This window comes from Chenopodium quinoa, unplaced genomic scaffold (genome assembly GCF_001683475.1).
Source record: "Chenopodium quinoa cultivar QQ74 unplaced genomic scaffold, ASM168347v1, whole genome shotgun sequence".
In the NCBI taxonomy this organism is placed as follows: Eukaryota; Viridiplantae; Streptophyta; class Magnoliopsida; order Caryophyllales; family Amaranthaceae; genus Chenopodium; species Chenopodium quinoa.
In genome coordinates, this window is record NW_018745240.1 from 434,778 (window position 1) to 459,796 (window position 25,019).

At 36.4% G+C, this 25,019-nt stretch overlaps 3 protein-coding genes across 6 annotated transcripts; 2 read left to right on the top strand and 1 right to left on the bottom strand.

The window, feature by feature from the left end:
• Window positions 1–400: 400 nt before the first annotated feature.
• LOC110711185 lies at window positions 401–1,360 on the bottom strand. The gene has a single exon (XM_021889564.1). It carries the CDS (start codon window positions 1,358–1,360, stop codon window positions 401–403), a length of 960 nt encoding a protein of 319 aa, XP_021745256.1.
• Window positions 1,361–10,651: 9,291 nt separating this feature from the next.
• LOC110711141 (phytoene synthase 2, chloroplastic-like) lies at window positions 10,652–15,040 on the top strand. 2 transcript variants are annotated; one of them, XM_021889520.1, is made up of 7 exons: window positions 10,652–10,759; window positions 11,515–12,066; window positions 12,199–12,249; window positions 12,673–12,845; window positions 13,207–13,442; window positions 14,015–14,207; window positions 14,547–15,040. In XM_021889520.1, the coding sequence occupies exons 2-7, from the start codon at window positions 11,640–11,642 to the stop codon at window positions 14,721–14,723; spliced, it is 1,257 nt and encodes a 418-aa protein (XP_021745212.1). In that variant the 5' UTR covers window positions 10,652–10,759; window positions 11,515–11,639; the 3' UTR covers window positions 14,724–15,040. The 2 variants fall into 2 exon arrangements, with proteins under 2 accessions (XP_021745212.1, XP_021745211.1); XM_021889519.1 differs by having other exon boundaries at window positions 10,673–11,030.
• A 979-nt stretch (window positions 15,041–16,019) lies between these two features.
• LOC110711142 (ALA-interacting subunit 1-like) lies at window positions 16,020–22,535 on the top strand. 3 transcript variants are annotated; one of them, XM_021889522.1, is made up of 9 exons: window positions 16,020–16,121; window positions 16,728–16,816; window positions 18,273–18,331; window positions 19,468–19,542; window positions 19,628–19,744; window positions 20,266–20,336; window positions 20,718–21,024; window positions 21,206–21,495; window positions 22,182–22,534. In XM_021889522.1, exons 2-9 carry the CDS (start codon window positions 16,741–16,743, stop codon window positions 22,243–22,245), a joined length of 1,059 nt encoding a protein of 352 aa, XP_021745214.1. In that variant the 5' UTR covers window positions 16,020–16,121; window positions 16,728–16,740; the 3' UTR covers window positions 22,246–22,534. The 3 variants fall into 3 exon arrangements, with proteins under 3 accessions (XP_021745214.1, XP_021745216.1, XP_021745213.1); XM_021889521.1 differs by lacking the exon at window positions 16,020–16,121 and adding an exon at window positions 16,363–16,646; XM_021889524.1 differs by lacking the exons at window positions 16,020–16,121; window positions 19,468–19,542 and adding an exon at window positions 16,360–16,646 and having other exon boundaries at window positions 22,182–22,535.
• The last annotated feature ends 2,484 nt before the right edge of the window (window positions 22,536–25,019 follow it).

Below are 25,019 nucleotides of genomic sequence, written 5' to 3' on the forward strand. Positions count from 1 at the left end.
CATTCGACTTATTGACTAGCACAACATTTGCAACCCATTCTGGGTAGAAACACTGCCAAATGTATCCCGCACCAAGTAACTTCTTTACCTCGGCGGCGGCCGCCTGGTTTCTTTCTTCACCATGATGCCTTTTCTTCTGTCGTACCGGTTTCTTTTTTAGGTCAACAGCTAGCTTGTGTACTGCCAGGTCTGGACTAATACCTGGCATCTCATGCACCTCAAATGCAAAAATATCTTGGAACTCTTTCAGCAACTGGCGAAGGTCATTGCCAAGTTTATTCAGAGCCTTTGTCCCCACCTTAACAGTTCGGTCAGGACGACTGTCATCGAGGGCGACATCTACGTGCTCCCCAACTGGCTGAGGGCGGAACTCATCCGGACGCTCCTCAGCCAGTGATTGCTATTGCTTATGCTTTTTCTTGACCTCCGTCTCGGAGGCTTTTCTCTTCCTGTCGCCTGCCTCTTGGGAAGACGCTTCTTCTATGGCTTTGCCAATTGGGCCGTCTGAAGTTACCGTTGTTTTGATGTCAGTGAGGTAACATTCTCTGGCCATTTTCTGGTCCCCCCTGATGGAATCGATTATTTTGTTATCCTTCTCAAACTTGAGCAACATAAGGGATGGAATGATAACTGCTTTAGAGTCATTAAGGGTGGGGTTCCCAAGGATCATGTTGTAGGCAGTAAGTTCTTCCACAACCAGGAAACGAATGACCATGTGGCGGCCCTCACCTCTCTCACCCAGACGGACGGGCAAGTCAACTTGACCAATCGGATGGACGACTCCCCCTCCAAATCCTACGAGAGGATGGGAGACAGGTTGTATACTCTCAGGCCTGTACTTAAGCTTGGTCAAGAACTTATGGCTGATGAGGTCCGACGAACTCCCTGTATCAATAAGTATCCTGCCGACTCTTTGATTGGTCACTTTACACTCGATGACAATTGGGCCATCATACGGCCGTCGGACACCACCCGAATCTTTCTCAGAAATAATAACCTCAGGAAACGAGGTACCAGAGGTCTCACCCTGATTAACAGAGTTAACATCCAGTTGTCTGATGTTATCCTTGTTTCCCCGAACAGTCGGGCCTCCCACTGCATAGCCGCCTGCTATTGTATAGATGGCAGCTTCATCAGTGTCAGAGCTATCGGTCGGCTTCTGTCTTTTTTGCCTGGCCGACTGATTCTTTTTGGGGGGTTGTTTTCCTTTAGGTTTCTTGACATAAGAGTCCAGATCACCCTTTTCAGCCAACTGATCCAGCAAACGCTTGAGACTAATGCATTCGTTGGTCTCATGCCCAACATCATCATGAAAATGGCAGTGCTTGCCTTGGCTGCGCTTGCTAGGATCACCCTTCATAGGCGCTGGCTTCTCAAGTGAGAGTCAACCCTTAAATTCTTTGAAAATGGTATGATTATCTTTGTTGAACTCATAATTTGGGGAGTATGGAGTGAATTCCTTTCTCTTCTTACTGGACGGCTGACTAGTGGAGTCGGCCATCCAAACATCTTTTCTCTTTTTCTCTTCCTTGGGGGCCGCTTTCTGTGAACGACCCTCCTTTTTCTCAGACCTTTTCTGGTCCCCTTGCTTTCCCATGTGACAGAGGTCAACTGCCTGTATGTAGGTCTCGGCCTCCATCATTGCCTCTTGGAGAGTAGCCACTCTTTTTCTGACTAAATCGAATTTGAAGTTCGACACGTCTTTCAATCCCTTGAAGAAATTAGTATAGGCTACTTCATCCGGCAGGTTGGGTATTTGTATCCTCATCAGATTGAATCTCTTTATGTAGAAGCATAATCCCTCCTTTTCTCCCTGCTGGATGGCTCCTAGATCAAGAGTCGTCTTCCTGGCAGGTATATTCATGGAAAAGTTTGATGCAAACAAATAAGCCAATGTTCTGAAGTTGTTAACACAGCCGGCCGGCAGGTTGTCGAACCACTGTTGGGCGAATCCCTTCAGAGTGGAAGTAAAACACCTACACCATGTGGCATCGTCCAATCCTTGAAGGTACATTAGATTGGTGAATGCCATCAGGTGATCCTCTGGGTTAGTGGTGCCATCATAGGCGTCTATTAACACATTTTTCACTTTAGCCGGCTGGGCGGTTTGTATCCAAAGTTGAAGCAATCGTAACTGCCAGTCCAAAGGCTGGACATTCTTAGCTGTCTGACCCCCAAAAGGAGGAGGTGGCAAAAAGTAGTGAGTTTGCGGCACATATGGCGGCTGAGTGACATATGGTGCCGACTGTTGTTGACGAGAGCTAGAACCAGAGTGTGCACTGCCTGTCCGGATCTCATAGTTTGATTTTGAATGATTCATAGAAGTGTTTTGTATACTGTCAAGAAAATCAGAAGTGGAGGCCGACTCAGACTGTTGTTGGCTCCGTTTCTACTGAATCAGCAGCCGGGCGTCTGAGTAGGATTTCTTTGAGCCGTCTGGTTGAACCAGGCGGATTGGTTTCCTTCCCAATGAGGCAGGGATACGATGCTTGGACAAATTGACTAGAGGTACCCGCCTCTCCTCTTGGCGAGGGTAGGGGTTGCCTCATGGTCCTTCAATGACTTCTTCTTTCCTGAATAGGAAGGCTTTTTGCTCGACTGCCCTTTTTGGGAGACAGCCGTATTTTGTTGATGAGATCTTTAATCTCACCCTTGAAACTTCTCATGATGGTCATAAGATCATTCCTTGAGACAGGAGTTGTCCAGTCAACCGCTTGATGAGAGTCGGCCCAAGGTCCGGCTGTTTGGCCTGGACCAGCCTGGTCTTGCTGTTCCTGCCTTTCACGAGGGGTAGTGCGTCGAGCCCTCAAGGACCCGTCTGGGGCCGTGTGAGTCTCAACTTCAGGCTTAGTGTCCTGATCAGAAGAAACATGAGGCTCGTCTTCTTGGCAGTCGTCCTCGGGACGCTTGTCACTATTAGTCAGTATAGATTGTGATGCCATCTCAAAGGTACTCTCCCCACAGACGGCGCCAAAATGTTTCGGGGTTTTCTGTGTCCCTTGGGAGAGTTACAACTTCGAGGCTGGAACCACGCGCCTGTACCTGCAAGATAACGAAGACTCCTTGGGTAGGGAGCTCCGCCTCCAACGATCAAGTTAGCGAATGAAGGAGTTGTAATGCGGAATGTAAATAGGTGTCGGATGCTAGGACGGGTCTAGCAGGCGGTACCGAGTGGTGTGTGATTGTCTTGGGATTTGTGCAATCCGTGTGTTTCTTGTGAACAGTCTCTGTTTCTTGTGAACAGTCTCTGTCATTAATGAGCATTTATGACAGTATTTATAGCATTGAGAAGCGTGCCAGGTTATAGGGTTTTTGGCCAACCCTATGACTGACTGGGCTTTCTTGGGATTTGGGCCCAATCTGCTACCTGTTTAGGCAAGGTTGAAGGGCCACATGGCATAGCATAGGAAGTCCATGGTGGACCAGCTGAAGTGTGCCACGTGGCAGGTCCTGATAAGTCCAACTGGGTGACACTTGTTAGGACCTGATTGGTCCACAGGGCGAGGGGTGATTGGAGGGAAAATCCCCCTAATCAATAATAATAATAATAATAATAATAATAATAATAATAATAATAATAATAATAATAATAATAATAATAATAATAATAATAAATTAATAATAACAACAACAAAGATGAGTTAGATCTTACAACAACGCTTCGATTGCTTTCCATTGATTAATTTCCCAAACTTATAATTTATTTTTATTAATTTTTATAATTGAGAGAATTAAAGATTATATGAGATTTTTTTTTAGAAGTAGAGATTATAAGAGAGTAGGAATTAGAGAATAAGAGATTCAAGAATAGATTAGTTGATAAATTGTGGAAAAAAATGGATGAAGAAGTGAAGTATTTATAGGAAAATTGATGAATTAGCCGTTAGAGAAATTTGGAATTATAGCCGCTAATGGCTGTTGGAATATAGCCGTTTATGGCTGTTTAAAGCAGCGGAAACTAACCGTTTGCACTGGCCGTGCCGGGCCGGGCCATGCCTGGTGGGCTGCGTGCTGTGCTAGGTCTTGCCGCGTGTCGTGCTCGCGAGCCGTTCTGGCGGGCCGACCTGCGGGCTAAACAACCGTGCTGCCCACCGTACCCGTGCCGTGCTCGTGCCAGTTTTTCAAAATTGTGTTCACGGCACGGCACACTCCTCGGTCACCATGCCGTGCCATGCCTCTGGTGGGCTCGTGCCGGGCCCTGCCACCACCGTGTCGTGCTTATGCCGCTTGCGGGCCAGCATAGCCCATGCCCAACTCTACTCATAGATGGGTTGTGAAGTACACTTTTCATGTATAGATTCACTCTTTGGCTTTCCTCTCTTTCTCTTGGATTCCTTGTTGATATTTGGTTATTCTTATGTAACCCCCTCATTCAAGTGATCGTTAATTGTGATTAAATCATCTTCATTATTCTGATTTATCCACTCATTTTATGGTTACATTTAACTTTTCATACTCCTTACATTGTCTATATATAGCTTGGACTCTTTTCAGAAAATATATTATTACATACACATTATACCCATAAAAAAAGAGTCAAACACATTTCTTCTTATTTAGACATAAGTTTATATGGCTCCACCTCTCACGTAAAAGTATATTTGTGTGAGAGTGGTGTGTAACCTTAAGGAACGTACCGACGATACAATTGAGCACCTTGATTACGTCGGAATTTGTTTTCAAAGTCAGTGACAAAATGTCACGCCACACCATCTTCCTTTGATCAAATGCATTATTTATTCTATTATTTGTAGCCTTTAAACACTTATTTTACGACAATAGGTAATAACATCCTAAATATTGGGACCTTTGTTTCAATGTAATGTAAAGATATGATTTTAATTTTTCTTAAATGTAGAGGTGTAGTGGGAGCAAAGTCATTCTATTGGCCTTATATATGTACGATACATAATTGGTCTCTTAAGGTTAACTGATGTTTCTAATTGACGAATATAGATTTGAAATTCATAAAAGGCCTAATATAAGCAAGGTTAGATATACAATGGGTATAACAATCTAAAAGATAGATATAGGAGAATGATTGAACTAAGTCAATGTACTAAATTGATAAGGTAATTTCTAAGTTTTGCATTAAAAATTCTTAGAGAGGTTTTCTGCCATATTATATGGCATAACTCTCATAAAGATTCACATCCTTCAACACTTAAAGAACGAAAATATCAATGGCTTCAAAAAAAAAAGAACGAAAATATCAATAAGTAACAAGCCAAAGTTTGCTTATTCGAGATAACACGAGATCTACACATACGTCATGATATGTACTCACCATACGTCATGATATGTACTCACCATTAAGACATACTACGTATATAGTTTGAGCATGATGGGCAAATATCAATCATACTTCCTTCGTTCTAGTAATATTGCAACAGCTGGACTTTTACACTATTTATCATACTTGTTTGACCACATATTACGATTTATATGTAAAGTAAAATATAGTCATGTGAAGTTTTGTTAAATTCGTCTTGTAAAATACTTTCACAATATCAACTTTTTATAATTTTTACTCTTATATAATTATAGATATTTAGCATTTAAAATGTGCTTAGAGATGCATAATTTCGTCCTTGTTGCAATATTTGTGGAACAAAGGAAGTATTAGATAAGATTTAGTAGGTTGAAGTAAGAACATCCATGAATAGCATAAAAGGACGACTAATAATCAAACTTAGGCTTGCTACTTAAATGGGCCAAATCAGTCCATCAAGCATTTTCATGCTTAAGTCCATTAAAAACGTTAGTCCATCAAGCCTTTTCACTTTTAAGTCCATTAACAACCTTAGTCCATATGTTCAATGTCAACCCATTCGGCTTTGGGTCTACACTATTTACTACCCCATAAGTACATAAATTAGCTTCAAGCACTAATTGTACTTCAAAGCATTCAATACTCACTCTAGTATTTGCTTCGTGTACTAGCTTAGAGTCTTAGACATCAGTGAGGTTTTCTCAGACACACCTCATAGGCCAATTAACGGGTTTTGCTTTGCATGTATCCTCAGCTCAATTCCCGATTGGACCAAGCTCGTCATCAGCCTATAATCAAAAGGTCAAAATCTTGACGACATTTTTTAACCGAAACAATAGTCATAATCAAAACTTGATAATCGACTCGAAAAACAACAAATAACATGAGGGGAGGGGGGCAAGACTAGGCATAAACCAATACACGTATATGGACCTATTTTAATGAGTGCATAATTAGAGAAATTCATGGTTTCATAATGCACTTTGCACCTCATCACTAAAGGGGCCCCATATATTGGTCACCTTTTTCCCTCTTTTTCTTCCCATTCTATCGTTGTTATTGTTATTGTATGGCCCCAAACCCACCACCAAAGCCATAGGTAGTAGATGGGGGGCAATCACCACTTTTTCTCCTACATTCTATTTCTCCTTCATTCATTCCTTGCCACGTCACGTGCACAATGTGATTAATTTGAACATCTTTTCCAATATTCTAGTCATGTACTTTCTCACCCAACCAATTTTCAATTTTCAAACGTTAATTAATCAATTTTAAAAACTAATTTGATGATAACGTTATCTTGTCTTGATTGGATTATCTTTCCACGTGTCACTCAACAAGCTATTGATTTGGATTCCACGTATTTGTTACCCAACTATCTTGTGTTTTTGTACCATCACTAGATCTTCCAATCAAGAATATGCCATTTATTTTTAGTACTTTTATAATTTATTTTTTTTAGTATGGTTTTTATTTTTATTTTTTTAATTTATTTTTTCCCATTAACTTTCACTTCTATTTATACCTTCCGTTTTATCTTTATACCTGCCGACTTTTTGGTTGGATTTTATTTTTAATTAAGAAAGTTAATACCGGTTTAGCAAGGTCAAATAGATAGTAATTTAATATTATTGGATTTGGATGATTTGACTCTAATATGATCTAGTTTTGAACCGAATTGACTATAAGGGTCTATAATTAACATTGATTACTAGTTCTGAATTGACCTAAATCCAAAATGATTTGATAAGAGCATGTTAAACGAAAGCGTCTTTTTCTCTCTAGTGTTGTCACACCGCTGCCCCCCTGCCATGTATTAGCAAGAAACCCATGATGCCAGATACAAAGTAATTAAGAATAAAATAATTAGTCTTGCTTCTTCAAAAAAAAAAAAAAAAAAACAAACTAGGACCAAGCAAAACTATCCGAAAACTCGATCCGTAACTGATCTGAAATTTAAGGTACCCGATCCGATAACATTAGCTGTTTAGGTACCTAATCCGATAATTTGTTATCGGATCGGGTTTGGTTATTGCGTATCATTTTAAAATTAACGGTTACTCGATCCGATTTGATAAACAATTTTTTTTTCCTACTTAAATCTAGTTATCCAAAATATAAACTCTTACTTTATCTCATAATCTCTTTATTATATGAGCGATTAGTAATATAATTAATAATTTTGTCAAGATCATGTGATATTGTTGTTAATTAGTGTTGAATGATATCATAATAACTACATTATTAAGTTTAATTATCATTATTGAATATCATATCGGGTACCCGATAACCGATCCGAAATCCAGGTACCTGAACTTAACGGTTCGGTTTATAGATATCATTTTTAGTGATATTGGTTATCGGTTACTCGAAGCATTAGTGTTAACGGTTCGAGTACCCGCCCCATACTCACCCCTATTTATATGATCAACTAGATTAATTAGTTGGTCAAAGTCTTTAAGAGTATACTTAAAATGTGGGATCAAATTTCATTTATATCAGTTATCTTTGTGTCTCTACGGCCAAAGAGAAAAAGAAAAAAAAATCGCTCCCTAATAATAATTAAATAAATTATAATAAAAAAAAACTAATTAAGCTCACCGTTGGTCTATATAGAGCAGGTCTCATGTCCAATACAATATTATATGATCCTTTGCCTAATCACTAATTAGTATACTCATCAACAAATAACTGTATCCCCTTTATAAAAGTGTCACATTAGTCAACAACAATCCAAAAGCCGGTAATTAAAATGGTGGGAATTCTCTAGTTGATTAAAAGACATAATTGTCCTTAATTTAGTAATGAATATTAAATTTGAGATTTAAAACAACAAGGATAAAATAGTAAATTTGGCCTTTAGTCTTAATTTTATTTCCATTTATGTGCCAAACAAGAGATTGAGGATATTTGATAAATTCCCACTTACCAATTCTCATTTTCACTTCCACTTTATATTCTCCAAATTTCCATTTCCACATGCCAAACCCCAGGTCATAGTAAGATTGTGAGAGAAGTGGAGCAACTAGTGTAGGTATCACTTCAACATGACCATTTGGATATTTTTCACCCCAAGGTTTGATGGCTAGACTGTATGAGTATAGTAAAAAAAAGGTGATGGAATTGATTATGAGGATTTATGACCATTTTGAATATACTTTCTTTAAATATAATTGAGTAAATTGACATACATGAATGAAAATTGAGTTGAATTTTATGAATGAAGGGCATAATTATATACTTTGTAACCTATATCACAATTTTCAGACATCTTATTACTTGTATAAAATAAATTTGGGGTCAATTTAACAACTCTCTAAATTAAAACCTTAAAATTTAAAAGCTACTCTCACTATCTCAAATTTTTTTTTTTTAATAGAAAATAATAAAAAAATACACCATTGCATAGTGACTTGAGGTATGCAAAAATTTACTCCTGTAATTTATTCAAATGTCATTAAATGTCCGTATTATTGGTGACACTATAGTTTCTGCACAAAATTTGAGGCTCAACTTATAATCAATTTTGATGAGTGACTTAATAAAAAGACTAAAAATTAAATCTATATTAATTTGATGTAGTGACTCAATAAAACAATTTAGATTTTGATATAAAAGTGACTCAACTCTGTAAAAGACTTTAGATTTAATGTACAGTAATAATGACTCAATAAAAGACTTTTTTTTTTTTTTTTGAACACTCAATAAAAGACTTTAAATCAAGGGTGTTTTGTGAGAACATTATAAACCACGTATCAAGTGAATTTTCAAAACCAATAATAATAATAATAATAATATTAATAATAATAATAATAATATTGAAATCTATTCTACTATACTCTGTTGAAATGTACTCAACTCTGTCAAGAAGCTTAAAAGAATAGAACCTTATTAGTTATCACTAATCACCAAAAACAGTAGGCCATTATGGAATTCAGTAACTTACCAAACAAAACAAAAGTGTACTATAACGTTGTCATAACACTAATGGGCAAGTGTGCGACCAATTAAGCTATGCACCCAACATTTGTTCGTTACACGTAAGTAGAGGTGTCAAAACCGAACCGATCTGAAAAAAATCATCCATTTTAAATTGTAACCAATTTAATTTGATCCGAGAAATTCAGAACCTAAATCCGATCTGTAACCGACCTAAAATAAATCCGAATCCGAATTTAACCCGATTTAAACTTAACCCGGCACCGATTTAACCCAACTTGAACTCAACCCGAACCCGATATGACCTGACTTGAAGTCAACCTGATCTGAAAATGACCCGACAAATAACCGACTTAATCCGATCTATTTTAACCCGAACTGATATTAACCCGACTTGATTTTAAACCGATCCGATTTTAACCCGACCATAATTTTAAACCTAACCTATTACTGACCTTTTTTTGTCAAATTCTTATACTACTATATATTTACAAATTTACTAATTATTAATAAGTTAGAAAGTTTAAAATTCTAACAAATATCTTATACAAATTGAATTAGTAATAAAGCAAACTAATAGTACTCGTAGCCTCATGGAGATTAAACAATTGAAGAATAGTACCTTAAAAAGAGGACATTCTTTTTTGTATATCACCATATGTGACTATCATCTATCAATCTATCAGTCTATCACTAGTTCATTACTGATCGTCTCACTTATGTGCGTAAGTATGATAAGTTATCGATAATTATTCAATATAAATTTGGCTCCAAGATAAACATTACACAAGAATTGATTGAATGAGAAAACTAATTCTTCACATTTCGTAATAATTAACCACGCAATATGAGAAATGACACATGAATGACTTGATATCGACCTAATAATAAGGTAAAAATTCAATAATTACTCTAGTTTAAAAATGAGCTTATTCAAATATTGATTTTGGTCAACTCGACCAAAATCTAAATAAACACGGAAAGGATTTGAATCGAAATTGACCAAATACTGAATCAACCTTATCTTAATCAAACCGAACTTGGCCGAACCAAAATCATCCGAACCGAAATCAAACTGACCCAAATTCATCCGACCCGAAATTAACCCAATCAAACCCGTTTTGAACCCGATTCCAATTTATCCGAACCGAACATGAACCGGTTTGGAGTTGACCCGACCCATATCCGACTTGGACTCGATAAACCATGACCCAAAATTTGACCCGACTTGAATCTGACTCTGATTCGACCCGATCCGAGTTAAAAGAATAATTTTGACCAGCACATATCTGACCTGAATAGACCCGACCCAAACTCCATCCGGTTATTCAAATTAACACCTCTAACACACAAGTGCTACTTGTTCTCACATCATCCAAGTCCCAATCCGAATTTCCTGACCCGGTTTAACCAATTTGGACCGTATAATTGTAAATACCAACAAAAAATAAGCAGGAAAAAAAAAAACAACAAAAAAAAATAAATAAATAAAGATGCTGCTTCAAGCTTCAACTGGCATCATCAAGCTGTGGTGGAGAGAGAAGAGAGGTAGAGCACATCATAAACTCCCTTCTATTTTCCCCACTTGTATAACAAAAAACCCATCAAATAAATCTTCACATTGTTCATTATATATCCCAATTTACTACTTTTCTCACAAATTTAATTTCATCAAGAATATCAAAATCAAAGTTAGTGGGATTATTTTTGTTTAGTGGGTTGAATTCTTGACGGAAAAGCGAAAAATACCCAAGAATTTATGTGGGTGAATTTGCTACAATTTGTCGATATTTTTTAATCCCCCATTGAAAATATTAAGGTTGGTTTAGCTCATTTTTATTCTTCTTAATTACTGCATTTTATTTTTTTTGTTTATTTATGATTGATTTTGTTGGGTTTTGGGAGTTGAGTGTGTTGGTTGTGTCATGTGTGTTTTTAGCCTTTTTGGAATAATGAAAATTTGTGCAGTGGGTCAAGCATACCTAAGATGGAAATTAACTTTGTAATCTTTGTATTAAAAAATTGCATTAGCAATAAATTAATCAAAATTATTCAACCCGTTTACCTTATTAAGCAATATGGTCCATGCATGTTAATTTATTCATGAAATCTTATCTAATGATTCATACTTGTCCTTCATCAAGTATAAATATTTTATGTTAATCTTGTTTTGTTTAAGATTTTGTAGTGATGGGTATCCTAAGATATGTTACTAGTGAAGTGGGTTTTTTGTTGTAATTAAGAATGTCTTAAGTATGATTTTAATGGTGTGTTTTTGCCTACTTTTACATTATTATTTGCAGAAAGTTGAAAAGGGTTTGCCTTTTGGAGATTGATAAATTCATAGTATTGATAAGATTGTGCATGTAAAAAGGAGGAGAATATACTAAGTTGTTATTGGATTTGATTTGATAAGAAGAACAACATAATGCCTCTTACTTTACTATGGGTAGTGTCTCCAACCACAGAGGTGTACAGTGGGTTTGGAGTAGCAGAATCATTAGTTAGTCGTTCGATTTCGAATGGGAGATCAAAGAGGATGTGTAAGAAGCAAGAGAGTTGGAATTCTTGGACATATAATGTTGCAAAACATCAAAAGAGGAGTGGATTCCCTGTGCTTTCGAGCATGGTTGCGAATCCAACCGGAGAAATGGCGGTTTTGTCATCTGAGCAAAGAGTGTATGATGTGGTGTTGAAGCAGGCGGCGTTGGTAAATAGGGAGTTAAGGTCGCGTGATGATCTTGATGTTGATGTGAAGCCTGATATTGTTGTCCCTGGGACTTTATCCTTGCTTAATGAGGCTTATGATCGGTGTAGTGAAGTTTGTGCCGAATATGCCAAGACATTTTACTTGGGTAGGTTTTTGCTCCTCCTTTGTAGGACTAAGATTGCTTAGAGGTGTTTAAAGAAGAAAGACACAATTAGTTATGTATGATTGTTTTTGGGGTATGATTTCTGACCTTGTAGTTCTGTTGTTATTTTTACAGGAACTCAGCTTATGACCCCTGCGAGGCGAAAGGCTATCTGGGCAATATATGGTAAGCAAGTGGTTGTTTTGATATCTTCAACTACTAATTTATGAAACCCTGTCTGTAATTGTCTAATTGACCTGATTTCAAACTCTATATGTCTGTTTATGCTAACTAATCGCTTTAATTACGTGGAAACAATATAATATGTCGAATCTTTTGTCTGTTTTGTGCTGAAGCACATGATAGCCAGGAAGGTTGACTGTAATTGAATTGGATCAAACTATGAAAATTTAATGATTAAAATTGATATGTTGTTTATTTACCAAAGATAGTGAAGGTATTCAGGTTCATTTGGTGCAGAAAATGTTTCTTTAACTTTGGGTTTTGACAAATGGAAGCCATGTGATTGTTTCCCTCCAGAATAAGGAAAATATAAGAAATGAGAGATCAGGCAATCTTATATACTTAATATTATACTTGTTTGTGCAGTGTGGTGTAGGAGGACCGATGAGCTTGTCGATGGGCCAAATGCTTCACACATAACACCTACTGCTTTGGATAGGTGGGAGACAAGGTTGGAAGACCTTTTCAGAGGTCGTCCCTTTGATATGCTTGACGCTGCCTTATCTGACACTGTCACTAAGTTTCCTATTGATATCCAGGTTTGCCATTAATTTATTATACATGCAGTTTATGAGTTATTATTTTCATGATTTGAGTAAGAATGTTTGAGCTCGTTACTTCTATGTACTTGTAATATGTCTGAAAGATTGGGGAAAGGTAGAATTGGGTTGTGGTTTTATCAGCCCATGCCATTTAATAGTAGAAGCCTGTTCAGTTGTTTACATTTTTGGATTGCGATTCACAAAGATACTAATTCTAATATTAGTTTTGGGAAAATATCATTTGTATCATATTAATAAGATCAATTTTCCTCAATCAGGAGACTTGGTTTTGAGTCTCATAATATATTGTACTCCGTGTGTTTTTCAGTTATCCTGATTGCGTGTATTTGTTTGGCAGCCATTCAAAGACATGATTGAAGGAATGAGGATGGATCTTAGGAAGTCTAGATACAAGAACTTTGACGAGTTATACTTGTATTGCTATTATGTTGCTGGAACTGTTGGATTGATGAGTGTTCCTGTCATGGGCATAGCACCTGAATCAAAGGCGTCAACCGAAAGTGTCTACAACGCTGCATTAGCTTTAGGGATTGCAAATCAGCTCACTAATATTCTTCGAGATGTTGGAGAAGAGTAAGTGCAACTCAAATTTATGCTATACTTCCTGTCATCTTCTTGGTAACTTTTCAATGATAAAACTTGATGTCTACTGTTGCTTTAATTGCTGCATATAGTATGTGTCTTTCAGAAATAGGCATGTGCCACATGTCACTGTTGAACAATTTTAAAATGGCTGTTGATCGAATGTACTTGTACACTTTTCAATGATGTAATCATGTAATTGACTAGCTTAAAATTGTATGTTACTTGGGCTTGGGCTTGGGTATGGTGTCTGGTTTTTATCAAAGCATCAAACTCAGCTATATGATAAAGAATTTCCATGTTTTTGGTCCCATATGAAGTGTCAAGTGTACATAAACATGTCAAAGTGTCAAGAATACAACTTAGAAATATTGAAAACATAAAGTAGTAACTAGGAATCATAGAACTTTGATAATATCTTCCATGATAACTATATCTTTAAGCTCTATTGAAAATTATTGAAAGTACTTCTTGAGATGCCTTCTTATCTATTATTAGTATTTGATTTATAAAATCAACTTTCATGCAACTGCAGCACCTTACTTTGATTTTCCTTGGTTTAGTGCAAGGAGAGGACGGGTTTATTTGCCACAAGATGAATTGGCGCAGGCAGGTCTTTCAGATGAAGATATATTTGCAGGAAAGGTAACAGAAAAATGGAGGACATTCATGAAGAAACAGATCAAGCGAGCCAGGATGTTCTTTGATGAAGCAGAGAACGGGGTTTCAGAACTTAGTGCAGCTAGCAGATGGCCGGTAAGCATTCAAGAGCCTCATACATATCAAATATAATATTATAATTGGCCTGAATAATCTCAAGGCACACCAGTTTCTTAAGTAAATCCACCTAATGATCTATGATTATTCAGGAATAACTCCTAGTTTTGGCAGGCTTTTTCAATATAGTATGGAGTGTTATTTTGATATCTTTTTGGTTCTGTTGCATACAAGAGAGATTCCAATCCAAATTATTTTTAGTTACCCCCAAAATGCTTGATTATACACATCACTTTTATGTTGTATACTTCAAAAACATGCACCATAATTAGGATAAGGGAAAAAACAGGACAAGTAGCTGATCTTATGTAATTTCAGGTTTGGGCATCATTGCTTCTGTATCGTCAAATACTGGATGAGATCGAAGCTAACGATTACAACAACTTCACAAAGAGGGCTTATGTTGGCAAAGCCAAGAAGCTTCTGTCGTTACCAATAGCTTATGCAAAATCCATCGTTCCACCTCGATCAACGACCAACCTTGCAAAGGCGTAGAATTCAAGCAAACAAGTAATGACCAGAGTAGTGGATTCCATTGTAAAGCTTGAGATATGTATATACACTGAAAATACCTACATTCATAAATGTTACGAAAATTCTTTAGAACTGGTACCAGTAAAATTGACATTTTTGTTCGAAACCATCGTCAAGCTTGTACTTAATCTTGTGGTAGGATTAAAGGGGCGCCGACAACAGATTTGTAGGTTCGTGATGCGAAGAGTGTTTCTCAACAATTGTAACAAAGATGAGAAACATTTCCCATTTTGACAAGATGATATATGAATTAAAAAATGTGAAAGGAAATTCATTTATTGTTTCTATGCCCCAATTTTGCTAACCATTAATGCAAGTTAATTTGTTATTTGGTCAGATATATTGGCCTATCTAAACTAAAGTAAGACAACAAACTCAACATAATGTGCGTTTGGACTAAGCTAGGCACTAACTTTTTTTTTTTTTTTTTTTTTTTTTTGGTGTTTAAAGAGCCACAAGGGTAAGTGATGAAAATTGATCTCAAGATCACTTAGAATCGGGAGGAAAGTTTTAACCACTTGAGCTTTCCCTCATTCTTCATACACTAACAATTGTGGTGGTGAGAAGAATGTAATTAATGTACTATATTCAAGGTGTTTGGTTGCCCAAATGACTTCTCGGCCCATAAAGTTCAGGCCCATCGGCAAAGTCCAACACGGGTCCAAAGGTCCATTGGCTCAACCAAGGTTAATGAGTCCAAGAGGCCAAAAGGTCAATTGGCACACAACTGGCCCAAAGGTCAAGTGGCCCACAACTGTAAAATGACATCAAGAATGTTACACTGACACCTTCATCATTGGTGGAGCTACTATACTGTTGGATGTTAGTAAGAGTGCTATATCTCTCATAGGTTGCACTTGACCTTATGGGGTAACCACCACAACCAAGGCAACCACATCTCCTTAGTAATCATTGAAAAAGAATTGGATGGATCTCATACAATGGAAGCAAAAGTAGATGGAACATGGAAAAAATAATCCTAGAATATAACTATTTAAATATCGCTAACATAAGTTAGTCAGACAATTCAATTGCTAAATTGAACTATCAGAACTTAAACTCCAAGGCATCCTCTACCTTCTTTCATCGCGCGCTCCTCACACAACAAATTAGCTATATCTACGTCCTTTCAGATTGTCTCATGACCATCCAATTCTTATCAACCCATTAAAGGCCCCTATTTGCCTAAAGAATCTAATCAAGGATATGCTATTTGTCACATTATCATTTCAATTCTATAATATTTCGTATTAAGTTTATTAGAAGACGGGATATTGGCAGTCCATGACCAAGCGATAAACACCTAAATCTATGCACACCTTCCATTATACAAGCAAATTTTGTAAAAATTACAATAAAGTAAGTTGTCTATACATTTTATCTCCCAAGGGTTTAACTTACTACTCATACTAAATCTCCTCTAGATCTCAAATTTAGCATATTTCATAATATTGCATTTTGTTTGCAATTGGCCACACTATGTATTTGTTTGTGAAAAAATAAAATAACCTTTATAATTCTAACCTAGTAACCCCATAATATTCGAGAAACCGTTATAACAATGATCAAGTAACACAACAAAATAACCCATGATGGCGGCCACAAGAATTTATTTGATTTTTTTTTTTTTTTTGACTTAGAATTAATTTGATTAAGTTTAGAAAAATTGTGGAGAGAAAAGAGGGATATAGTTAGTTGTGACGAGTGTAACCACCTTCTGCCTTTTGGGTTTATTCATGGCGCTTGCGACACCTAACAATCTGCCACTCCTTCCAAATATGGAAAATTCTGTCAAAACTCTAATTCTACCCAATTGAGATCCCTTTTTTCCCCATTTTTTTTTTTATAACCCCTCTTCTCCAAACAATCAACTTTTTTAATAAGGTTTGAATTTAATCATCAATTTTGTTTTTATCCCATTTTCATTTTATTATTTTGGTATAATAATTGTTAATTTAATTACAGATATTAGTGGGAAATGAGTTCTTCTGGGGAAGGTCGCAAGGAAGGGTGTACTGAGTCTTCCCATAAAAAGAACTCCAAACGGCCTAAATGTAAGCTTCTTCAATTCTTCTCTGTTTTTATGTTTTTATTTTATTTGTTAATTTTCAAATTAAATTAAATATTGTGATGTTTTGTTGTATACTCTTGTTTCTATTTACAAAGATTTGCTTGAGATATAATTTTTAATATTTTGGGTGTAGTTATAAGTTAATAACTTTAATTGAAGATAAATTGTTGCAATTTGTATCCAGATATTAAGAGTTCAGATTATAAAAATGTGGGTTGGAACTTTTTCATCTACATAATTTTGGTATTATTGATTGTTGCAAAAGACTTAGAAAATTAAGCTAGGTGACATCCACTTTAAAAAAACCTTGTTAGTGGGGTATAGTTTCTTGTGTAAATTTGTTCGATAACCCTGCCTATGCTTGTGAGGAGTAGGCTAAGCACTGGATTGAAGACACCAACGATGATGGGGATATGGCAACTTATGCATATTTACGTTCTTTAGTAAGGGGTAATAAATGTTGATAATTAGAACTAATTTGTATGTAAATTTGTAAAGAAATTCTTATGTCAACTTTACCTTAAATTATCTCATTTTCATTACCACTTGGGGAATGTATAGAGTAGTAATGGAAACTTATGAAAAAAGTAAAGGTTTGGGGATCGAGTTGTATTTCCAAAGATATTAGGATGATACATTTCTTGCAAAATTACACTTAATATTTTTCCCTTTTATCACCATTTAGTACCACCTATCCAATGGATCGTTAGTGGTAGGGAAATATGAGATGTTACAAACTATCAATATGAATGGCATCTTTCTTCATGATCATGTAAGAGTATAGCAAAAAAAAAACTCTTTGAAAGAGAGAATATCTAAACTGAATGTTACCTTATTAATGTATTAAAAGTTTTGTTCAAAGGAAGGATTGGATTATAACCTCTTTTGCTCATGTTAATGAAACTTCAAACAATCAGTCCTTTCAATTGATTGGAAATGGAGAATTTACGGAGCCCTAACCCAATGGTGCTGATCATTGGAGAAAGTGCAAGCTTTGTCACCTTGTATACTTGCTTGCAAATCAAGTGGCAATTATGTAATTAAGTCAATGAAGATGCCCAGTTAGCACTTGTTGAGTTTATTATGAAAATGCCATGCCGATTGAGTAATTATGTTGACTTAATTACTAAGATCGCTTCTTGATTTACAGTTTTTGATTATCATGGTGACAATCTGGACTGTCTTAGATATTTTTCAATGATCTACCTTACATTTTGACAATTTTTCCCACGGGGAAAGAAGCATATACATCAACTGTTGGATTGTTTTCAAAATTGGAAAGTTTTATTATCTATAATTCTATACACATTCTTGTGTGCATACATTCCTGTTTTATAATGCTTGGCGTGTGAAGTTTATGGCTGTATTTCTAGGTCAATAATATGGTTTAGGGTGAGCATTGGTCTGTGATGGTGCCTAATGTGTTCAGTTTGTTGCAGATTCTAGGTTCACGCAACAAGAGCTTCCAGCATGCAAACCTATTCTAACACCACCATGGGTAAATAGTCACTGAGTTAGGCTTCTTCTGTTGATTTCCTCACCCATACACCCACACCCATAGTCCTATACCCATGCATAGCGATATAATCTGTGTAACGTCAGTATTTTAAGGTTTAGTGAGTCTTAAAAGAGTATCCTGTGCCTTTAATTTTCATGTTTAGTACCAATGTACCATCAACTTTTTACAAGTCCATTATTGAGACCGGTATATGCTGTTGTTTAGTGTGTCTGTTGAAGATTATTCAGTATGACCTAGTTAATTAATGCTAATCATCAAAATCGATTTTGTGGTGATCTGTTTGCCTTAAGATAAAATGATACTTAATTACATATACCATCAAATGCATCAAAATTTTATCATGGATTTAATCTTCAGGTATCACTCAATTCATTATACAAAATTCTAGAACAAGCAACTAGTATTGGACTTTGTACTTTTGTATTCATTAGAAAAGTGTGCATTGCTCGGTTTAATCTGTAAAACGCATTCCTTTATTACTGAAGTGTATATGTTAGATGAAAAAAGAATCAAGCATAAAGCACTAAGCTGAAAATGATTGGATGTAAAGAGCATTGAGAGCATGATAGTCTAAATATTATGTTTAAAGCTCATAGGTTGCAGCTCTTAATTCATAATTGTGAACCAGTCATTGTATAATGAATGAACATAGAAAGAAAGAAGATCAATATGACTAATACTTTCACAAGTTAGAATAGTTTCTCGTTTATTTATTTTATTTTACTTTTGATCATATATCAAATGTTGATCACTCATATTTGTGGTTAATCTATTTATCCTTGTATTGTTTCTTCAACTAATTTTTGTGGTTTGGCTCCTGATATTTTCAAAAAGTTTGCAATACTATCCTAGATAGTGAATTTCTAAGCTTTACCTGTGGTCCGTATAACCAAATTCAAAGCTTTACCTATGATATGTCTTAATTAAGCTTGCTCATTTAATTTGAATGAAAACTTTAACTGTTTGAACCTCCTATGCATTGATAATGCTATCAAAGACTCATCTAGCAGTTTAGCTGCAGAACTAGTTTTAATAATGCAATGGCTATCACTTTCTAAATTTATGTTTTTTAATTTACTATATTTCTTTGAAATTTCTTTTAACGTTTCTTTCAGGCTATAGCAATATTTGTTGCTGTTGGAATTATCTTTATTCCTATTGGGCTTGTTTCTTTGTCTGCATCAGAACACGTATGTTCAAACCATGTAGTTAATTAAATGATTAAGCTTATAAATCAACATGATAGATGACATTGGGCTCCTTTTGGCTTAACAGGTTGTGGAGATTGAGCAGCAATATGATGCAGATTGTATTCCTACTGATTATAGAAATGATAAAGTTGGCTATATTCAGAGTGTTACCACTAACAAAACATGTATTTTAAGATTGACTGTAAGTCAAATCTCTTGATTTATATGTTGAACTTAAACTTGTGCTTTGTGATGTCTGTGCCCTTTGATTTCCACTTTCTGTTTTTACTACTGGGTTTTAGATGCAGAATAAATCACCATTTTACAGTTAGATTGCAAAATGATTGCTCTTAATGCAAACAATTCGTAACTGTTGATCAATAAGCCTTATAACTCCCTTCATTCTGGATTGTTCGAATTAACTTTTGACCAAGATTATGAAAAGTTTATTGACTTTACAAGAGTGGTACACTGAAACTTAGAGTGAAAATGTTCATTTAGGACACTTAATTTGTATCTTACCAAAGATTGTAGTTCAGTCATGACTCCATGGAATCATTCAAATTGAAATGCGAAAGTATTATAAAATTATATGGTTTCGAAGAACTGAATAGCATAGCGCCAATGGCTTAATTGGTTTTCATTGGTGCGTAACAACGTGAAGAGTCTTGTTTATGTCTATCATTAACAGCTTTCTCTGAACCGCATTTGGACATTTTTCAGGTTCCAAAGCAAATGAAAAGTCCTATTTATGTTTATTATCAGCTTGAGAACTTCTATCAAAACCATCGTCGGTAAGTTTGATATGAAATAGAGGAAAGAGTATATTGGTTAGTCCTTTAATCTTAGCAGCAGAAACATCATTTTTGTTTATCATTTACACTTTGATACGGAACCATTCCTTAATTTAGCAAGATGACGTTTCTTGCCTGAGCTTTACAATGTTATCAACAATTGGAATCATTAGAGGTTTCTTATTAGATGCCATTTACCTTGATTCGATTTGGTTTAATGTTACTAATAATTCCACTAATCTTACAAGTAGCAATGTCAAATTGCTAAATTATAGCTCAACGTTGAAATATACATCACATATTTGCTAGTGTTTTCGGTTGAGATCCATGTAAATTCTGACTAAAGTTCATATCAGCTATATCATAGAGCCTTTGTTTCAGATATGTAAAAAGCAGAAATGACAAACAATTGAGAAGCAAGGCTCACGAACAGTCAACGAGTGGATGTGATCCAGAAGCAACCTTGGCCAGCCCAGACAAAGCTGTTATTGTTCCCTGTGGTCTTATTGCTTGGAGTTTGTTCAATGATACGTTCCAGTTTTCTTATGACTCAAAGTTGGTTGATGTAAGCAAGAAAAATATAGCCTGGGATAGTGATCGTAAGCACAAGTTTGGATCTGATGTCTATCCCCAAAATTTCCAAAGCGGAGGCCTTATAGGGGGTGGCCAACTCAATGCCAGCATGCCTGTAATGTTGATTCTCATACTACCCTTTTTAACTTCTTATTAATATTTTTTAATCTATGCAGTGTCCTCTTAAACCTCCATCAATAACATGGTGATCCAGTCATAGTGCTCGTTCCCCTTTATGTTTCATGCTAAACATAAATGTAAGTCTTATTAATATGATTTTTCTTCCTATCTTGCAGCTTAATGAACAAGAAAATCTTATTGTATGGATGCGAACTGCAGCACTTCCAACATTTAGGAAGCTATATGGGAAGATAGAGCAGGATCTGTATGCTAATCAGGAGTTATCTATCACTGTACAGAATAATTACAATACATATAGCTTTGGAGGCAAAAAGAGTTTGGTCCTTTCTACTACAAGCTGGATTGGCGGGAAGAACGACTTCCTTGGTGTAGGATATCTCACTGTTGGTGGTCTGTCCTTATCCTTTGCAGTAGGATTTATACTGGTTTATATCCTCAAGCCAAGGTCAGTGATAAATTTGATTATTAATTCTATTCCATCCTAAATTCTCTCTTTTTTTTTGTCCGGGTGATACCAATAATACTTCCATGTTCTATCCAATTTCACTTTTCAATCTTGGCTTCCTTTACGCTATCATCTAATGCAGGGTAATTCTATGGGAAAGGGTGGTAATTATTTTGGCACGACGAAATTATGTCTTTTCATGCTATATGTGCTTGTGGTTTTACCTTTGACTCCATCATGATATAAAATTTGGAGTTAATGTACATATTCTGCTGCTGTCACACCCATCTAAGAACAATATTATCAGCGTAGAACTCAACAATGATAAAATAGAAATATCTTTTCATTAGCCTGACAATTACATAACTGAGGAATTTCTAGCTGATTCCCGGGATTGACTTACAGTACTACTTAGTCAGGATACTTTTAAATACCCCTACATATACCCAAATCAGAAGCAATCAACGTGAGATTGGACTAAAAAGACCGATCTCTGGGATTGTTTTTTCAATCTCCTATCAAATGTATCTCATCAATTCGGTTACAAGATTTATCAGTTTGTCTGCTAAGATATGATACCACAGCAATTTTAATCTGTCATTGGAACTTCAATACGAGTATTATCTTTTCCACGTTTTCTTCCTATATAATATTGTATAATGCTTGGATTTTTTTGAATAATGCAGGACAATCGGAGATCCCTCGTATCTATCTTGGAACAGAAATCCAGCAGGACACTTGACTACTTAATCAGTTCTGTTTCGCTACTCTATTTATTTGTATTGGTTGCAAACTTTAGAATATCTTAATGGCTCGAGTATGATTTTATATAATTTTTTGATGAGATAATATATCTTATAATATATTTAAATCATTCTTTTTGGAGGTTTTGTGGTCATCCTTTTGTGTCCTAAGCGAATATTTTGTATGTAATTATGGTCTGAAGAGTAAAGGCATCACTGGCCATAGTTTGTTAGAGAGTACTCTACGTTTCCAGTGCAGCATTAAGGAGGATTTGTTGATACAGAAATCTGATTATCTTGCTTTGCCATTTTATTTGTTTTAATTTCATTCATTTTAATTTTTTGGCAAAATTGGCTCCAACCACGCTAAATATAAGTTGAGTATGTTGGATGCAGTAAATTTAAACAAGCAGAATTGAGATTCTACTGAATTTTGTTTCAGACATTTTTGACGTCAATTAATGAATTCGTATTCTTCATATAACTACTACGTATTTGACCTAAAAAGCAGAACTATTGACTGACCATAAGTAAATCATCCTCAATCCTCACTAACCTCAAATAAAGGTGGAGGGAGACCCCAGCCCATTAATCAGGCTGATTTGCAAAATCTTCCCCCACTTTTTGAAAGGTTGTTATGTACACCCGGGTGTACGGTGCAACCAAGGGTATTTGTTTGCTCATTTGATGATAAAATGAGCAATAATCATCGAAATGAGTAAACAATGCCCTTGGGTGCACCATGCACCCGGGTGTATATAAGAATTTTTACCCACTTTTCGCGATTGGTTCTGCTTCGTGGTTTCCGTGTGGTGCGCTTTTGGGGAGGTCCCAAGTTTGTTTGAAGCAACAATTTTCATCATCGCCATCTGAGTTAGTGTGTCACTGTAAAAGTGAACTGATCGACGGTCGATTTGCCGCCTTTAACCCCCTGCCGTTGTTTGTGACCTGTTGTTCCTTAGTGTGGGGTCTCAAGGTGGCTGTAGCTTTTAATAGTGTTGTCTGCGATTTTATGCCGGCTTCTATCTTCGTGTGGGTTTATATAGCCGTTTTATTCTGTCTTGGTGGTGGTGCCATGGCCACCGATTCACTGTGCTTACTTTTGCGCTGTGTGTTTTTTTGTTTTCTTTGTGAAGTAGTTGGTTAATCTTTCTCTCTTCTTTAGAAGTATTGTCATGGATTGCCGAAGATTACTTAGTGCCCTTTCACATGTTCACTTGAACGATGATTTTGACGAAACTATTATCAACTTTGCTAAAAACAATTGCCTCCGGAACATCCTTAATCAAAGGCCTTAAAAGAGGAGGACAATATTCACTTTAAGAAAGGTGAAGTCGTTCTTGTTGGGGCTAATTATGACAGAGGATTGAAACTTCTGTGCTTTTGTCTACCACGAGATGAAGATGATTGTGTTCTTTTATGGAACCTTGCCATAGCCCTGAGCTAAACCTTGCAGCTTGTGCCCTAAGACTCCGTGATTTTGAACAAACTAAAGAGCTCTGCTCACTAGTCATTATGCTTGATGGTAACAATCCTAATGCCCTTTACAGGATGGCCTTAGCCAAAATCAAGCTCAATCAACTTGAAGAGGCCCATGAAAACCCTGGCAAAGTAGCTAAGGCCGAGCCTAAAAACTAGAACATCCTTCGTTAGATGGAGAAGGTGGAGGGGTTATAGAGCAAAGCTAGCAAGGGGTACTGAGGATTCCGACTTGCCCAACACCATCTTCAACAAAAAGGGAAAGATCTCTGTCTATTTAGATTCTAACAGGTTGCCAGGTAGCAATGTTCAGAGTGATGTTACGGCTTTACCCACCATGGATGCTACTGATCAGATGATGGTAGAGAGCCTTATCACTACCTAATGATTTCACCCCTTTGGAAAGGGGGACGATGATGCTATTAGCCCTCCAATAAACCAAGAATCTAGACAAGCTAAGGATAAGGGACCGAGAAAATGCCATATGTTCCTTAACGGTTCGAGAAGAAATCAGTCCCTTAAGATTTCCGAGTTGTCCTATTTGGATCTCTGCCAAGGGAAAACCTTAAGTTTCTTCAAACATTCTCCTGTTTCATGGATGAGTGTACGAGTAAAGGAAAAGGCAACCTATGATGTGTGAGCTGAATCTCACAAGGCAAAGGACTACAAAGCTCCATAAAATTTGTCCACGCACACTAGGATGGTGGGTCCAAAAAAGAGGGGTCGCGACAAAAAGGGAAAAAGGAACAAGGCCAAGCGACCCCCAGATGCCGCCGAGGTCAGCCATGTTGTTGGGCTACCTAAGCCAAACACCATTGCCGTTGAGAAGTTAGATGATGAACCACCACTAGCCTAACTTCTAGCAACATCGAGGGGTCAAACATCGAGGAAGGGAGTGAGATACCTGCGAGAGATTTAACCACCACTGATGACATCGATGAAGTGGAGTCCGTAGGTTCTAATGACGCAGACCCCATGACTGTTGATCCCGACCATGTGTAGTCTTCTACACCATGCCTAACCTTGACGTTTTCTGCCATGCCAAGAAAACATGGAAGGCCTATTAGGTCAAGGGTGAAGAACAAGAAAGGTAAAAGGTATCCCTATTTTTGCTTTTGCGAGATCAGGAAACACAAGGGAATAAGTTTGGAACAACTTATGGCTAATGCCGGCGATGGATCTTCTCAATCCCCTTATATACTTTGTGAAGCAATTCATAATGTCTGTAACCCCAATCCCCTTTTTAGTTCTTGTATTAGTTTGGTTAAGAAAGTCAAGTATTCTCCTTGTAATCTTAAATCA

What these genes read in the sequence shown, in the direction of transcription:
- LOC110711185 (XM_021889564.1), bottom strand. Translation starts at nt 1,360, where the DNA reads ATGAAGGGTGATCCTAGCAAGCGCAGCCAAGGCAAGCACTGCCATTTT.
- LOC110711141 (XM_021889520.1), top strand. Translation starts at nt 11,640, where the DNA reads ATGCCTCTTACTTTACTATGGGTAGTGTCTCCAACCACAGAGGTGTAC. An exon ending in AGTTTCCTATTGATATCCAG is followed by an intron (nt 12,846 to 13,206) that starts GTTTGCCATTAA and finishes TTTGTTTGGCAG; the next exon opens with CCATTCAAAGACATGATTGA. An exon ending in GTGCAGCTAGCAGATGGCCG is followed by an intron (nt 14,208 to 14,546) that starts GTAAGCATTCAA and finishes ATGTAATTTCAG; the next exon opens with GTTTGGGCATCATTGCTTCT.
- LOC110711142 (XM_021889522.1), top strand. Translation starts at nt 16,741, where the DNA reads ATGAGTTCTTCTGGGGAAGGTCGCAAGGAAGGGTGTACTGAGTCTTCC. An exon ending in CATGTATTTTAAGATTGACT is followed by an intron (nt 19,745 to 20,265) that starts GTAAGTCAAATC and finishes GACATTTTTCAG; the next exon opens with GTTCCAAAGCAAATGAAAAG. An exon ending in AACTCAATGCCAGCATGCCT is followed by an intron (nt 21,025 to 21,205) that starts GTAATGTTGATT and finishes CCTATCTTGCAG; the next exon opens with CTTAATGAACAAGAAAATCT.